A 15,477-nucleotide genomic window follows, 5' to 3' on the forward strand; every position below is an offset into this window, starting at 1 on the left:
TTTCAGTAGAGACGGGGTTTCACCATGTTAGCCAGGATGGTCTCGATCTCCTGACCTCGTGATCTGCCCGTCTCAGCCTCCCAAAGTGCTGGGATTACAGGCTTGAGCCACCATGCCCGGCCTGTTTTTTTGTTTTTTGACACAAGGTCTTGCTCTGTCGCCTGGGCTGGAGTGTAGTTGCATAATCACAGCTCACTACAGCCTCACTCTTCTGGGCTCAATCTTCCCACCTCAGCCTCCCAAGTATTTGGGACCACAGGTACGCACCACCATGCCCAGCTAATTTTTTTACTATTTGTACTGACAAGGTCTGGCTATGTTGCCCAGGGTGGTCTCAAACTCCTGGGCTCAGGCAATCCTCTCACCTTAGCCTCCCAAAGTGCTGGGATTACAGATGTGAGCCACCACGCCCAACTCGTGAAAGGACTTTGAAGTCATAAAGTTGTTTCCGTCTCCACCAATTCCCTTGGTGTTTCACTTTCGGTAACCTGTGCCTCCAAAGTGGGGCTACAACATCCCCACTCCCTAGTAATCTAATGGCTGGAAGGCAGCTGTTTGATGTTAGGGTTCTTGGGGGATGTAGGATACATAGAGGTAGGTACATTCCTGCTACATACAGGTGGTCCCTTGTACAGATAAGCCCATCCCCAGGACTATTGCTGCTCACCAAGACATCAGGCCAAACCTAGAGACCCTGGCTTTGGGGATAATGGAACTTTGCAGTTCTAGGCTTGTGTATTAACACAGAGCTGAAGGGATCTTTAGAGATAATCTCATATGGACCCCTTCTTTTATTGGTGAAGTGATTCCTTCAGGACTTGGAGCTAGAACTCAAACCCTGGTCTCCTGAACTGCTCTCCCTCTTCCCCAGTTGGACTAAACTGAGGGTCTTTGTCCCCCTTTTTTTCTTTTTTTCTTTTTCTTTTTTTTTTTTTTTTGAAATGGAGTCTTACTCTGTCGCCAGGCTGGGGTGCGGTGGCGCGGTCTTGGCTCACTGCAACCTGTGCCTCCTGGGTTCAAGCGATTCTCCTGCCTCAGCCTCCCAAGTAGCTGGGATTACAGACACGCGCCACCATGCCCAGCTAATTTTGTATTTTTTTTTTTTTTTTTTTTTTTTTTAAGACGTAGTCTCACTCTGTCGCCCAGGCTGGAGTGCAGTGGCCGGATCTCAGCTCACTGCAAGCTCCGCCTCCCGGGTTCACGCCATTCTCCTGCCTCAGCCTCCTAAGTAGCTGGGACTACAGGCGCCTGCCACCTCGCCCAGCTAGTTTTTTGTATTTTTTAGTAGAGACGGGGTTTCACCGTGTTAGGCAGGATAGTCTCGATCTCCTGACCTTGTGATCCACCCGTCTCGGCCTCCCAAAGTGCTGGGATTACAGGCTTGAGCCATCGCACCCAGCCAATTTTGTATTTTTAGTAGAGGTGGGGTTTCACCATGTTGGCCAGACTGGTCTTGAACTCCTGACCTTGTGATCTGATCGCCTCGGCCTTCCAAAGTGCTGGGATTACAGGCATGAGCCACCGCGCCTGGCTGTCCCTCTTGTTTCTAATTCCTGGTCTAGGGCCTGGCACAGAGCAGATGCTCAATACATATTTGTTTAATGAACAAACATTCAGCAGTGCTGTGCTTGGTGTGCTGCGGGTTGAACCTCTCGAAATTGGCATGGGAAGGAAGAACAGATGGGGCTGCTGTCTGTTGGTGCTGTGGTGTTGCTTTGATGATGATTTTAGCCTTGGGCATTACAACATAGAGGTTTTAGGATCAAACAGCTCACCTGAGTCCTGCTTTGACTTGGCTTGAGAAGCCAGAAGTCTTGTGTAATGCCTACTTTGACTTTCAATTCCCCTAATTTTCCTTCATTGTTTTTTCTTTGATTAGTTCTTTGGAGTGACTTTCAAGATGGACTCTACTCTAACAGCAAGTGAAATCCGGCAGCGATTTATAGATTTCTTCAAGAGGAACGAGCATACCTACGTTCACTCGTCTGCCACCATCCCATTGGATGACCCCACTTTGCTGTTTGCCAATGCGGGCATGAACCAGGTAAGGGTTTTTCCTTTTTTCTTGGCTGTTTGTTCACATAAGAGGCAGCAGAGTCGAGATAAAAGCACAGCCCTGGGGTCAGACCAATTCCGGTTCTGTCACTCCCTGTGTGATCTTGTGGAACTTTATGTGGTGGACCTCAGTTTCTTTGCAAAATAAGGAATAATATTGCCTGCCTGTAGGTTTTAGTGAGAGGCAAATAGGGTAAGGCATACAAAATGTTTAGCACAGTATTTCGCACATAGTAGGTACTCAAACATTAGTGGTTTTTTTTTTTTTTTTTTTTTTTGGAGACGGTGTCTTGCTCTGTTGCACAGGCTGTAGTGCAGTGGCGCCATCTCAGCTCACTGCAAGCTCCACCTCCCAGGTTCACACCATTCTCCTGCCTCAGCCTCCCGAGTAGCTGGGACTACAGGCACCCGCCACCACACCCGGCTAATTTTTTGTATTTTTAATAGAGACGGGGTTTCACCATGTTAACCAGGATGGTCTCTATCTCCTGACCTTATGATCCACCAACCTCGGCCTCCCAAAGTGTTGGGATTACAGGCATCAGCCATCGCGCCTGGTCTCTTTTTTTGAGACAGAGTCTTGCTGTGTTGCCCAGGCTGGAGTGCAGTGGCACCATCTCCGCTCACTGCAAGCTCTGCCTCCCAGGTTCTTGCCATTCTCCTGCCCCAGCCTCCTGAGTAGCTGGGACTACAGGCGCCCACAACCACGCCCGGCTAATTTTTTGTATTTTTAGTAGAGACGAGGTTTCACTGTGTTAGCCAGTATGGTCTTGATTTCCTGACCTCGTGATCCACCTGCCTCGGCCTCCCAAAGTGCTGGGATTACAGCATGAGCCACCACGCCCGGCCAGCTATTATTCTTTAGAGAGAGGGTCTCACTTTGTCATCCTGGCTGAAGTGCAGTGGCATGATCCTAGCATGCTGTAGCCTCAGACTCCTGGGTTTAAGTGATCCTCTTACGTCAGCCTCCCAAGTAGCTAGAACTACAAGCATGCTCCAGCATGTCAGCTTTTAAAATTATTTTATTTATTTATTTTTTAATTTATTTATTGTTTTGAGACAGTCTCTCTCTGTCGCCCAGACTGGAGTGCAGTGGTGCAATCTTGGCTCACTGCAATCTCCGCCTCCTGAGTTCAAGCGATTCTCCTGCCTCAGACTCCCAAGTCGCTGGAACTACAAGCGTGCGCCACCATGCCTGGCTAATTATTGTATTCTTATTGGAGACGGGGTTTCACTGTGTTGGCCAGACTGTTCTCGAACTCCTGACCTCAGGTCATCCACCCACCTCAGCCTCCCAAAGTGCTGGGATTATAGATGTGAGCCACCTTGCCTGGCCTAAATTATTTTATTTATTTATATGCAGAGATGGGGTCTCACCAAGGTGTTCAGGCTAGTCTCGAACCCATGGCCTCAAGTAATCCTCTTGCCTTAGCTGCCCAAAGTGCTGTGATTACAGGGCTAGGCTAAGCTACCACACCCCGCCCACCTAACCCCTTTCTTGAAACTATTGCCACCAGTGCCACTCTGGATCCATTGCTGAAGAAAATGTATTAGTACAGTTTGGGGAGGTTGAATGAAAAATATACGTGAGGCTGGGTGCAGCGGCTCACGCCTGTAATCCCAACACTTTGGGAGGCCAAGGTAGACAGATCACTTGAATCCAGAAGTTTGAGACCAGCCTAGGGCAACATGGTGAAACCCTGTCTCTACTGAAAATACAAATATTAGCTAGGTGTAGTGGTGTATGCCTGTAGTCCCAGCTTCTCGGGAGGCTGAGGCAGGATGATCACTTGAGCCTGGGAGTTCAAGGCTACAGTGAGCCCTGATCATACCACTGCACTTCAGCCTGTGCAACATAGTGAGACCCTGTCTCAAAAAAGGAAAGAAAAGAAAAAGACATTTGAAAGGTTTATTGTGAGAGAAAAGGGTTAACTCTTGAAATGATGAAAGCATGACAAGTTTATAAAGGAGTTTAAGAGGAATTTGTCGGCCGGGCGCGGTGGCTCAAGCCTGTAATCCCAGCACTTTGGGAGGCCGAGACGGGCGGATCACGAGGTCAGGAGATCGAGACCATCCTGGGTAACACAGTGAAACCCCGTCTCTACTAAAAAAAAATACAAAAAACTAGCCGGGCGAGGTGGCGGGCGCCTGTAGTCCCAGCTACTCGGGAGGCTGAGGCAGGAGAATGGCGTGAACCCGGGAGGCGGAGCTTGCAGTGAGCTGAGATCCGGCCACTGCACTCCAGCCTGGGTGACAGAGCGAGACTCTGTCTCAAAAAAAAAAAAAAAAAAAGGAATTTGTCAGCATGTCTGTGACACTAAATACTTCCCAGGCTGGTTGTGGCTGAAGTGGGTTCAGGTTAGATGGTGTTCTCAGGGCTTTGCTGTGATGGTTCTCTTCCTGTGATGCTCACCCAGTGCATCTGCAGCCCTTAGGATGCTCCTCACTCTGGGATGAGTTGACATTTTCTTTTCTCTTAGGTGTCTTTTCTGGCATGGAAAGTTAGAAACAGTGGGAACATATTCTGCCTCTTACAATATTAACTATAAAATTATGAAAAATAGGGCACAGTGCCCCTGTAATTACATCTACTGAGGAGGCTGAGATGGGAGGATCACTTGAGCCTGGGAATTCCAAACCAGCATGGGCAACACAGTGAGACTGGTCTCACAAAAAAATTATGCTACTTGGGAGACTGAGGCGGGAGAATCGCTGGAACCTGGGAGGCGGAGGTTGCAGTGAGCCGAGATCACGCCACTGCTCTCCAGCCTGGGTGACAGAGTGAGACTCCGTCTCAAAAAAAAAAGAAAAAAATTAATGGGCCAGGCGCAATGGTTCATGCCTGTAATTCCAGCATTTTGAGAGGCCAAAGTAAGAGGATTGCTTGAGCCCAGGAGTTGGAGAGGAGCCTGGGCCACATAGGAAGACCCTGTCTGAAAGGAAAAGAAAAAAATTAAAGAAAAATGGAAAAATTCGCTGGTGGTGGCTCACACCTGTAATTCCAGCCTCTTGGGAGGCTGAGGTGGGAGGATTGCTTGAGCCCAGGAGGTTGAGGTGAGCCGTGATCATGCACTGGACTCCAGCCAGGGTGACAGAGCAAGACCCTGTCTCAAAATGGAAAAAAAAGAAAAATATTTTCAGTTATATGTGAGTCCTATGCATATACCTAGAATTGGAGGCACTAATTTTAGGTGGTCTTATTCAATGAGATAGGCTTTTGGAACCCTGGAAAGCTTCTGTTTCTATTCAGGCATACCTGGGTGCAAGCTTTGTTACCTCCCACATGAGCCGCCTCTAAGAACCAGGGAGTCCAATGTTTGTAAACTTTTATTTTTTTTTTTGAGACAGAATTTTGCTCTTGTTGCCCAGGCTAGAGTGCAATGGTAAAATCTGAGCTCACTGCAGCCTCCCCTTCCCGAGTTCAAGTGATTCTTCTGCTTCAGTGGCTGGGATTATAGGTGTCTGCCGCCACACCTGGCTAATTTGTTTTTTGTTTTTTGTGGTATTTTTTGAGACAGAGTCTTGCTCTGTCGCTCAGGCTGGAGTGCAGCGGCGCAATCTCGGCTCACTGCAAGCTCTGCCTCCCGGGTTCACGCCATTCTCCTGCCTCAGCCTCCCAAGTAGCTGGGACTACAGGCACCCGCCACCACGCCAGGCTAATTTTTTGTATTTTTTTTTAGTAGAGGCAGGGTTTCACCGTGTTGGCCAGGATGGTCTTGATCTCCTGACCTCGTGATCGGCCCGCCTCAGCCTCCCAAAGTGCTGGGATTACAAGCGTGAGCCACCGCACCCGGCCTAATTTTTATATTTTTAGTAGAGACGGGGTTTCGCCATGTTGGCCAGGCTGGTCTCGAACTCCTGGCCTCAGGTGATCCCCACGTCTTGGCCTTCCAAAGTGCTAGGATTATAGGCGTAGGCCACCGCGCCTGGCCTTGTCGCCCAAGCTGGAATTCAGTGGCACAATCTCAGCTCACTGCAACCTCCGCCTCCCAGGTTCAAGCAGTTCTCCTGCCTCAGCCTCCCAAGTAGCTGGGACTACAGGCAACCACCACCACGCCTGGCTAATTGTTGTATTTTTAGTAGAGATGGGGTTTCACCATCTTGGCCAGGCTGGTCTCGAACTCCTGACCTCGTGATCCTTCTGCTTCAGCCTCCCAAAGTGCTGGAATTACAGACATGAGCCACCATGCCTGACCTTGTAAACATTTTCTTATTGACAATAGCTGTCAGCCTGCATGCAGCACTTACTATGTGCCAGGCGCTGCTCTTTGTCTTTCGCATACATTAAACTCATTTATGCCCAACTGTGTTGCCATCCCTACCGAGGCACTGAGAGCTCAAGTCAGTTGCTCATGTTCACATAGTTGGTAAGTGCCAGTGTGGGCTTGAACCCCGATAGTCATTTCCTTAACCTTTGTGCCATATTGCCTCTTGATCAACAAATACCTTTTTTTTTCCCCCCAATTCGAAATGATATTAGGCACCCAGCTAGGTGCCGGAAATACAGAGATGAGTGAGAGAGTGCTTTCAAGGAGTTCGTGATCTAGCACAAGACTGTCCAGTAGAATTTTTTGCAGTGACGGAAATGTTCTGTTCAACATGGCAGCCATCAGTCATGTGTGATTATTGAGCTAGTGTGACTGAGGAACAGAATTTCTAATTTTTTTTTTTTTGAGACAGAGTCTCACTGTATAGCCCAGGCTGGAATGCAGTGGCACAATCTCGGCTCACTGCAACCTCTGCCTCCCGGGTTCAAGTGATTCTCCTGCCTCAGCCTCCTGAGTAGCTGGGATTACAGGCATGCACCACCACGCCTGGCTAATTTTGCATGTTTAGTAGAAATAGGGTTTCTCCATGTTGGTCAGGTTGGTCTCAAACTCCGAACCTCAGGTGATCGACCCACCTCAGCCTCCTGAAGTGCTGGGGATTACAGGCATGAGCCACTGTGCCTGGCTTAGAATTTCTAATTTTTAAAAATATTAATTACTAATTATTTTTACTTTTTGATTTTTATAAAAATAGAGACAGGGTCTCCCTATGTTTCCCAGGCTGGTCTGGAACTCCTGGGGTCAAAGGAATCCTCCCTTCTTGGCCTCCCAAAGTTCTGGGATTACCGGCATGAGCCACCTTGCCTAGCCTAATTTTAATTCAGTTTTACATGGTCACAAGTGTCTAATGGTAAGACTGGGCACAGTGATTCACGCCTGTAATCCCAGCACTTTAGGAGGCTGAGGCGGGCGGATCACTTCGGATCACTTGGGTCAGGTGTTCGAGACCAGCCTGGCCAACATGACGAAACCCCGTCTCTACTGAAAAAAACAAAAATTAGCCAGGTGTACCTGTGTATGCCTGTAATCTCAGCTACTTGGGAGGCTGAGGCAAGAGAATCGCTTAAACCCGGGAGATGGACGTTGCAGTGACCTGAGATTGCGCCACTGCACTTCAGCCTGGGCGACACAGACTGCATCTCAAAAAAAAGAAAACCTGTCTGGTGGTTACCAAATTGAATAGCAGTGAATTGAACAGGTCTAGTGGGAAATATAAAGCAAAGTTAACAAATAACAATGACACATCAAAGCATGACTGGTACATCCTCAGAGCAAGGCCGTCCCAGCTAGATGACTGATACATCCAATCGTTCATCAACGTGCCAATTTTATTCCCTTAATATGTGTTAGGTTTTTTTTCTTCTTCCTCACATTTACTGCCAAGTGAACATATCAATTTTCAGAATAAGTTCTTCCAGAAAGATGTTATAAGCCCTGAACATCAGAGACTTGTGAAGAAGCCCAGGTTTTACCACATCAACCTTTGGCTGTTAGATCTGGCAGGCCTTTCCCCTCTGCAGGTGGTGTCACTGGTGGTGTTGGGGACTGTTAGGGAGCTAGGTTCAAGGAGAAACTACTCCATGAGAGGCTACCCTCTGCTTTGGCTCCACCAGGCCACCTGTTCTGACAGATGTCTATATTCCAGGCATGTTAATCATGAACTGCACAGTTAGTGTGTGGTGGTCTCTTCCTGCCAATGTGTGGCCACCTGACATCACCTGCACCCTTTAAAAGTTGAACTGCTTTCCTTTTTTAGTTTAAACCCATCTTCCTGAACACAATTGACCCATCTCACCCCATGGCAAAGCTGAGCAGAGCCGCCAATACCCAGAAATGCATCCGAGCTGGGGGCAAACACAATGACCTGGATGATGTGGGCAAGGATGTCTATCATCACACCTTCTTCGAGATGTTGGGCTCTTGGTCTTTTGGAGATTACTTTAAGGTAAGTTCAGAGCAGGAGAACCACTAGGGTTTTGAGGAAAATGGTCTTTTCCACAGTGGGAACTGGGTGCTAATTTTGCATGTTTTAAAATGTGAAATATCATGTAGCTGATTCAGGAAAGAATGGGATATATTAATTCTAAGATTTCTTGGAAGTAGTACCTGTAATTTGATGATTTCAGTATATATTTGGATTTCTTCTATAAACTGATCTTGAATTTGATTGAGTTTAGAGTGAACGTGTTGTGATTTTGTGTCTTTGTTCCTAGGATCTGGTTTCATACTAAATAGATTTTGGTTTGGTGATGTTCCATATCTTTCTCTCTGTTCTTTTTGTAGGAATTGGCATGTAAGATGGCTCTGGAACTCCTCACTCAAGAGTTTGGCATTCCCATTGGAAGACTTTATGTTACTTACTTTGGCGGGGATGAAGCAGCTGGCTTAGAACCAGATCTGGAATGCAAACAGATCTGGCAAAATTTGGGGTAAGAATGCAGATCACTTCTTGAGAGTATGGAGGAGTGAAAAGACACTCAGTGCCAGAGTGGGGTTTTATGACCTGGAATACGTGGTCATTTCCCATCTCTGGGTTCATTTTGAGATGCCCAAGGGAGGAGTGAGGCGAGAGAATCTCTTGAACCCAAGAGATGGAGGTTGCAGTGACCTGAGATCGCTCCACTACACTCCAGCCTGGGTGACAGAGTAATTATTTTTAGATGCATTCATATCTTTTTTTAATTTTTATTTTATTTATTTATTTTTTGAGACAGAGTCTTGCTCTGTCAGCTAGGCTGGAGTGCAGTGGCGCAGTCTCAGCTCACTGCAAGCTCTCCTTCCCAGGTTCACGCCATTCTCCTGCCTCAGCCTCCCAAGTAGCTGGTACTACAGGCTCCCGCCACCACGCCCAGCTAATTTTTTCATATTTTTAGTATCGACGGGGTTTCACTGTGTTAGCCAGGATGGTCTTTTTTTTTTTTTTTTTTTTTTTTTTTTTTTTTGAGACGGAGTCTCGCCCTGTCGCCCAGGCTGGAGTGCAGTGGCCGGATCTCAGCTCACTGCAAGCTCCGCCTCCCGGGTTCGGGCCATTCTCCTGTCTCAGCCTCCTGAGTAGCTGGGACTACAGGCGCCCGCCACCTCGCCCGGCTAGTTTTTTGTATTTTTTAGTAGAGATGGGGTTTCACCGTGTTAGCCAGGATGGTCTCGATCTCCTGACCTAGTGATCCGCCTGTCTCGGCCTCCCAAAGTGCTGGGATTACAGGCTTGAGCCACCGCGCCCGGCCGCCAGGATGGTCTTGATCTCCTGACCTTGTGATCTGCCCACCTTGGCCTCCCAAAGTGCTGGTATTACAAGCATCAGCCACCTAGCCCATCTTTTTTTTTTTTTAAAGATAAGGGTCTCACTATGTTGGTCAGGCTGGTCTCGAACTCCTGACCTCAGGTGATTCGCCCACCTCGGCCTCCCGAAGTGCTGGGATTACAGGCGTGAGCCACTGCACCCGGCTGGAAAAAGGAATTTTTTTGTTTTGTTTTTTGAGATAGGGTCTCACTCTCAACCAGGCTGGAGTGCAGTGGTGTAATCATAGTTTACTGCCTGAGCTCAGGTGATCGTCCCATCTCAAGCCTCCCAAGTAACTAGGACTAGAAGCATGCACCACTTTCCTGGCTGGTTTTTGTATTTTTTGTAGGGACGGGGTTTTGCCATGTTGCCCAGGCTGATCTTGAACTCCTGAGCTCAAGCAATCTGCCTGCCTTGGCCTTTCAAATTGCTGGAATTACAGACATCAGCCACTGTGGCTAACCAGTTTTTTTAAACATAATATAATTCTAAAGTATAATAAATACTATAAAAGCTAAGACAGCAGGTGAGCTATATGTGTTCTGTGCTGTGAATTTAGTAGAATTTGTGAAGTGCTGCATCAAGGAGAATCTGAACATGGGGTGTGTGCCCTCTGTAATAGCTGAGCTGCCCATGATGTGTTTGCCTCATTTTCTTGTTCTTTTTACTTAATTCTTTTGTCCTTTAGTGCATAGCTTTTTACTATACTTGGAAATAGGGCTGCTTCTCTGTTTTTTTAATTACTTTTGCTCTAGATATATTATTCCAACCCAACTTCCCCTTTTACTTGATCTAAAACTCCTACTTGGTTGACTCTGTAGTCTAAGTGTAGTTGGAGTTTTGGGTAGTAACACGTGTAAAAATTAAATATTAATCTTGACCCTGGTTTTTAAAATCCTCTTTTACTTGACTTCCTGTACTGTGTATCTACATTTCATTAAGCAAGCACAATCTTTGTGTGTGTGTGTGAGACAGCTCTTACTCTGTCACCCAGGCTGGAGTGCAGTGGCATGATCACAGCTCACTGCAGCCTTAACTTCCTGGGCTCAAGTGATCCTCTCCCAAGTAGCTGGGACTACAGGTGTACATCACCCCACCCAGTTAATTTTTTAAATAATTTTTAGAGAGGCCGGGCGCGGTGGCTCAAGCCTGTAATCCCAGCACTTTGGGAGGCCGAGACGGGCGGATCACAAGGTCAGGAGATTGAGACCATCCTGGCTAACACGGCGAAACCCCGTCTCTACTAAAAACACAAAAAATTAGCCGGGCGAGGTGGCGGCGCCTGTGGTCCCAGCTACTCGGGAGGCTGAGGCAGGAGAATGGCGTGAACCCGGGAGGCGGAGCTTGCAGTGAGCTGAGATCTGGCCACTGCACTCCAGCCTGGGCGACAGAGCGAGACTCCGTCTCAAAAAAAAAAAAAAAAAAAAAAAAATTTTTAGAGAGACTGGGTTTCTCCATGTTGCCCAGGCTGGTCTCGAACTCCTGAGTTCAAGCAATGTACATGGCTGTTTTCATTATTATGTGTTCCTTTCTAGGCCTTACTCATGTCCTTGTGTATTTTCATTGAGTTTTGATCATAGCATGTGTATATTTTGTATTCTTTTCTATTGTAGGCACTCTTGAGAAGAGTCATGTTCTGTTTCTTTAGCAGGTTTTATGTGCAGGCTTAGCATTAGTAATTCTGAAGGTTGGAACTTCTTTATTAAAAATTCTAAGAATTTCTTTTCTTTTTTTTTTCTTTTTTGAGACAGAGGCTTGCTCTGTGGCCTAGGCTGGAGTGCAGTGACGTGAGCCACTGTGTGCGGCCAATCCTAAGAATTTCATTTGTGGTAGTTGTAAGTCTGGGCAGAACTCTTTGTTGGGGCTATAACTGGGCTTATCTTTACTCCTTTGTCAGGCTGGATGACACCAAAATCCTCCCAGGCAACATGAAGGATAACTTCTGGGAGATGGGTGACACAGGCCCCTGCGGTCCTTGCAGTGAGATACACTACGACCGGATTGGTGGTCGGGATGCCGCACACCTTGTCAACCAGGACGACCCTAATGTGCTGGAGATCTGGAACCTTGTGTTCATCCAGTATAACAGGTAGCCTTGGGGTCTACTCCATTCCTTTCCTTGAGCTGAGCAGGGGAAGAGGAACTCGGAGCTGTGTGGTTGTCTTCTCAGCTAAATGCTCATTTCTTTCTCAGATTACCCCTCTGATCTCTGGAACAAGGATAGGCCTGTTCTTTCAAGAACTAAGCCTTATTGCACCTAATAGCTTCTTGAGAGCTATTCCCATAATGTCATGCTTGCTGTACCTTTTTTTTTTTTTTTTTTTTTGATGGAGTTTTGTTCTTGTTGCCTAGGCTGGAGTGCAATGGTGTGATCTTGGCTGACTGCAACCTCTGTTTCCTGGGTTCAAGCAGTTCTCCTGCCTCAGCCTCCCGAGTAGCTGGGATTACAGGCATGTGCCACCACGCCCAGCTAATTTTGTATTTTTAGTAGAGATGGGGTTTCCATGTTGGTCAGCCTGGTCTTGAACTTCTGACCTTGTGATCTGCCAGCCTTGGCCTCCCAAAGTGCTGGGATTATAGGTGTGAGCCACCGTGCCCAGCCAGAGATGGGGTTTTGCCATGTTGGCCAGGCTGGTCTCAAACTCCTGACCTCAAGTGATCCGCCCGCCTCGGCCTCCCAAAATGCTGGTATTACAGGCCTGAGCCATCATGCCCAGCCTTTTTTTTTTTTTTTTGAGATGGAGTTTCACTCTTATTGCCCAGGCTGGAGTGCAATGGCGCGATCTCAGCTCACCACAACCTCCACCTCCCGGGTTCAAGTGACTCTCCTGCCTCAGCCTTCTGAGTAACTGAGATTACAGGTGTGTGCCACCACGCCTGGCTAATTTTGTATTTTTAGTAGAGATGGAGTTTCTCCATGTTGGTCAGGCTGGTCTCGAGCTCCCAACCTCAGGTGGTCTACCCCACCTCAGCCTCCCAAAGTGCTGGGATTACAGATTGAGCCACTGCGCCTGGCCTTGCCTCACTCTTAAACGAACCCCGGAGTAATTCTCCTTCCTTTATCACGCCACTTCCCTCTTCCCACCAAACCGGTCAATTGGCAGATGGTCACAGCCTGCAAACTGCTCTGTAAATGAATTTTAACCAGCAGGGACTGGAGAGATGGCAGCTTGAGTCTCTGCTTCAACCCCCTCTTCTTCTGGATCATACAGGGAAGCTGATGGCATTCTGAAACCTCTTCCCAAGAAAAGCATTGACACAGGGATGGGCCTGGAGCGACTGGTATCTGTGCTGCAGAATAAGATGTCCAACTATGACACTGACCTTTTTGTCCCTTACTTTGAAGCCATTCAGAAGGTACCGGTCCTATTGCAAACATTGCAAACTTCTGTGGAGTTTTCCAGGCTGGGTTCTTAACAGTGCTGTCAAAGAAAAAATGACCACATGCTTTGCCAGCTAAGGGTACCCATTTCCATTTGCTACTTCATTGTTAATAATGTGAGGCTCTAGACCTGAGACAGTGTAATTTTTGAGTGTAGGGACTGGCTGGAGTCTCTCCACTTCCCCAATGTCACATTCTTGGGGTTATAGGATCTGGCAAGACGGGCATCCTTTCTCCTAATGCTCCTCAATCCTCTAGGAACCTCCTTGGGTGAGGTAGCCCCAGAAAGGCTGCTTCCTAAAGGGCTGCCTCCTGATTCTTACCTGTAGGGCACAGGTGCCCGACCGTACACTGGGAAGGTTGGTGCTGAGGATGCTGATGGGATTGACATGGCCTACCGGGTGCTGGCTGACCACGCTCGGACCATCACTGTGGCACTGGCTGATGGTGGCCGGCCTGACAACACAGGGCGCGGGTAAGTATGCTGCACACTGGGTAGTGTTTGGACTGGCACCACATGTGCTATGTATGACTCTCTATGAAACTTTTTTTGTGAGATGGAGTGTTACTCTGTCGCCCAGGCTGGAGTGCAATGGTGTGATCTCGGCTCACTGCAATCTCTGCCTCCTGGGTTCAGGCGATTCTGCCTCAGCCTCCCAAGTAGCTGGGATTACAGGTGCACACCACCATGCCTGGCTTATTTTTGTATTTTTAGTAGAGATGGTTGTCTTTTTGTTTGTTTTTTTGAGACGGAGTCTCGGTGTGTCGCCCAGGCTGGAGTGCAGTGGTGTGATCTCGGCTCACTGCAAGCTCCGCCTCCCAGGTTCACGCCATTCTCCTGCCTCAGCCTCCCGAGTAGCTGGGACTGCAGGCACCTGCCACTGCGCCCGGCTAGTTTTTTGTATTTTTAGTAGAGACGGGGTTTCACCGTGTTAGCCAGGACGGTCTCGATCTCCTGACCTCGTGATCCACCCACCTCGACCTCCCAAAGTGCTGGGATTACAGGCATGAACCACCGCGCCGGGCCTTTTGTTGTTGTTTTTGAGACAGTTTCGCTTTTGTTGCCCGGGCTGAGTGCAATTTCCTGATCTCGGCTCACCGCATCCTCCACCTCTCGGGTTCAAGCGATTCATCTGCCTCAGCCTCCCGAGTAGATGGGATTACAGGCATGCGCCACCATGCCTAACTTGGTATTTTTAGTAAAGATGGGGTTTCTCCATGTTGGTCAGGCTGGTCTCAGACTCCCAACCTCAGGTGATCCGCCCGCCTCGGCCTTCCAAAGTGCTGGGCTTACAGGTGTGAGCCACTGTGCCCAGCCAGAGATGGGGTTTTGCCATGTTGGCCAGGCTGGTCTCGAACTCCTGACCTCAGATGATCCACCCGCCATGGCCTCCCAAAGTGCTGGGATTACAGGTGTCAGCCACCACGCCCGGCCTTTTTATGAAACTTAAAGCCATCCTTCGTTATTGTTTCCTTGTCTTTTGGGCAGTTGGAAGAATCCCTCCACCACTTTTTTAAGAGATGAAGGGAGTTTCAGCTACTGTCACATAGTTGCCACTATCCTAAATCTCTGCTGCTGAGTACAGATGATAAGGATTGTATTTAAAGTTGCCTGATAGGAGATTGGCAGGGGCAGGGTATTGACCAGTCCTGGGAAGCTCTGTTACTGACAGGCAGGACCTGGGATCACCGGCATCAAGTACACATCTTGTCTGTCTTGCCTTCCTATATGGGTAACTGAATGTGAAAGGAAAACAAACCAGCGTTTACTCTAGGCAAGCCTTGATGGGTATTTGTGGGTATGTTACTGAGTCTTACACTAAAATTAATGACCTTGGGGAATGCAAAAGTGCATGCTTAGGATAAAAGAAAGTTCCTGAAAGAGGTGTTGCTTTGGGTAGGATTCCAACGGATTCACGACAAAACCCTCAGCTGGGAATGTTGGGGACTAGTTTCTGCCTCTTACAGGTATGTGTTGAGACGGATTCTCCGCCGAGCTGTCCGGTACGCCCATGAAAAGCTCAATGCCAGCAGGGGCTTCTTTGCTACATTAGTAGATGTTGTTGTACAGTCCCTGGTAGGTTCATTTCTCTGCTTACCCTTCTGTGCTAAAGCAATCCATTAAGAGGGATGGGGTGGGAGAGGGCATACTGCTAAGGAGCTTTTTGTTGTTGTTTTTTGAGACAGAGTCTTGCTGTGTCGCCCAGGCTGGAGTGCAATGGCATGATCTCGGCTCACTGCAACCTCCGCCTCCTGGGTTCAAGCTATTCTCCTGTCTCAGCCTCCCGAGTAACTGGGATTATAGGCACACACCGCCATGCCCAGCTGATTTTTTCTATTTTAGTAGAGACGGGGTTTCACCGTGTTGCCCATGCTGGTCTTGAACTCCTGAGCTCAGCCTCGGCTTCCCAAAGTGGTAGGATTACAGGCAT

At 48.1% G+C, this 15,477-nt stretch overlaps 1 protein-coding gene across 2 annotated transcripts in view; it reads left to right on the forward strand.

Moving 5' to 3' along the window:
* Positions 1-15,477, forward strand: part of AARS1 (alanyl-tRNA synthetase 1) — a 370,792-nt gene that overhangs the window by 339,021 nt on the left and 16,294 nt on the right. For both annotated transcript variants that reach the window (XM_050772685.1, XM_050772684.1), the window contains 7 exons: positions 1,880-2,044; positions 8,140-8,328; positions 8,667-8,812; positions 11,561-11,752; positions 12,876-13,020; positions 13,375-13,520; positions 15,014-15,122. In XM_050772685.1, the coding sequence (XP_050628642.1) occupies positions 1,901-2,044; positions 8,140-8,328; positions 8,667-8,812; positions 11,561-11,752; positions 12,876-13,020; positions 13,375-13,520; positions 15,014-15,122 (1,071 nt within the window). In that variant the 5' untranslated portion in view covers positions 1,880-1,900. The remainder of the gene's footprint in view (positions 1-1,879; positions 2,045-8,139; positions 8,329-8,666; positions 8,813-11,560; positions 11,753-12,875; positions 13,021-13,374; positions 13,521-15,013; positions 15,123-15,477) is intronic.

Source organism: Macaca thibetana, chromosome 20, assembly GCF_024542745.1.
Source record: "Macaca thibetana thibetana isolate TM-01 chromosome 20, ASM2454274v1, whole genome shotgun sequence".
In the NCBI taxonomy this organism is placed as follows: domain Eukaryota; kingdom Metazoa; phylum Chordata; class Mammalia; order Primates; family Cercopithecidae; genus Macaca; species Macaca thibetana.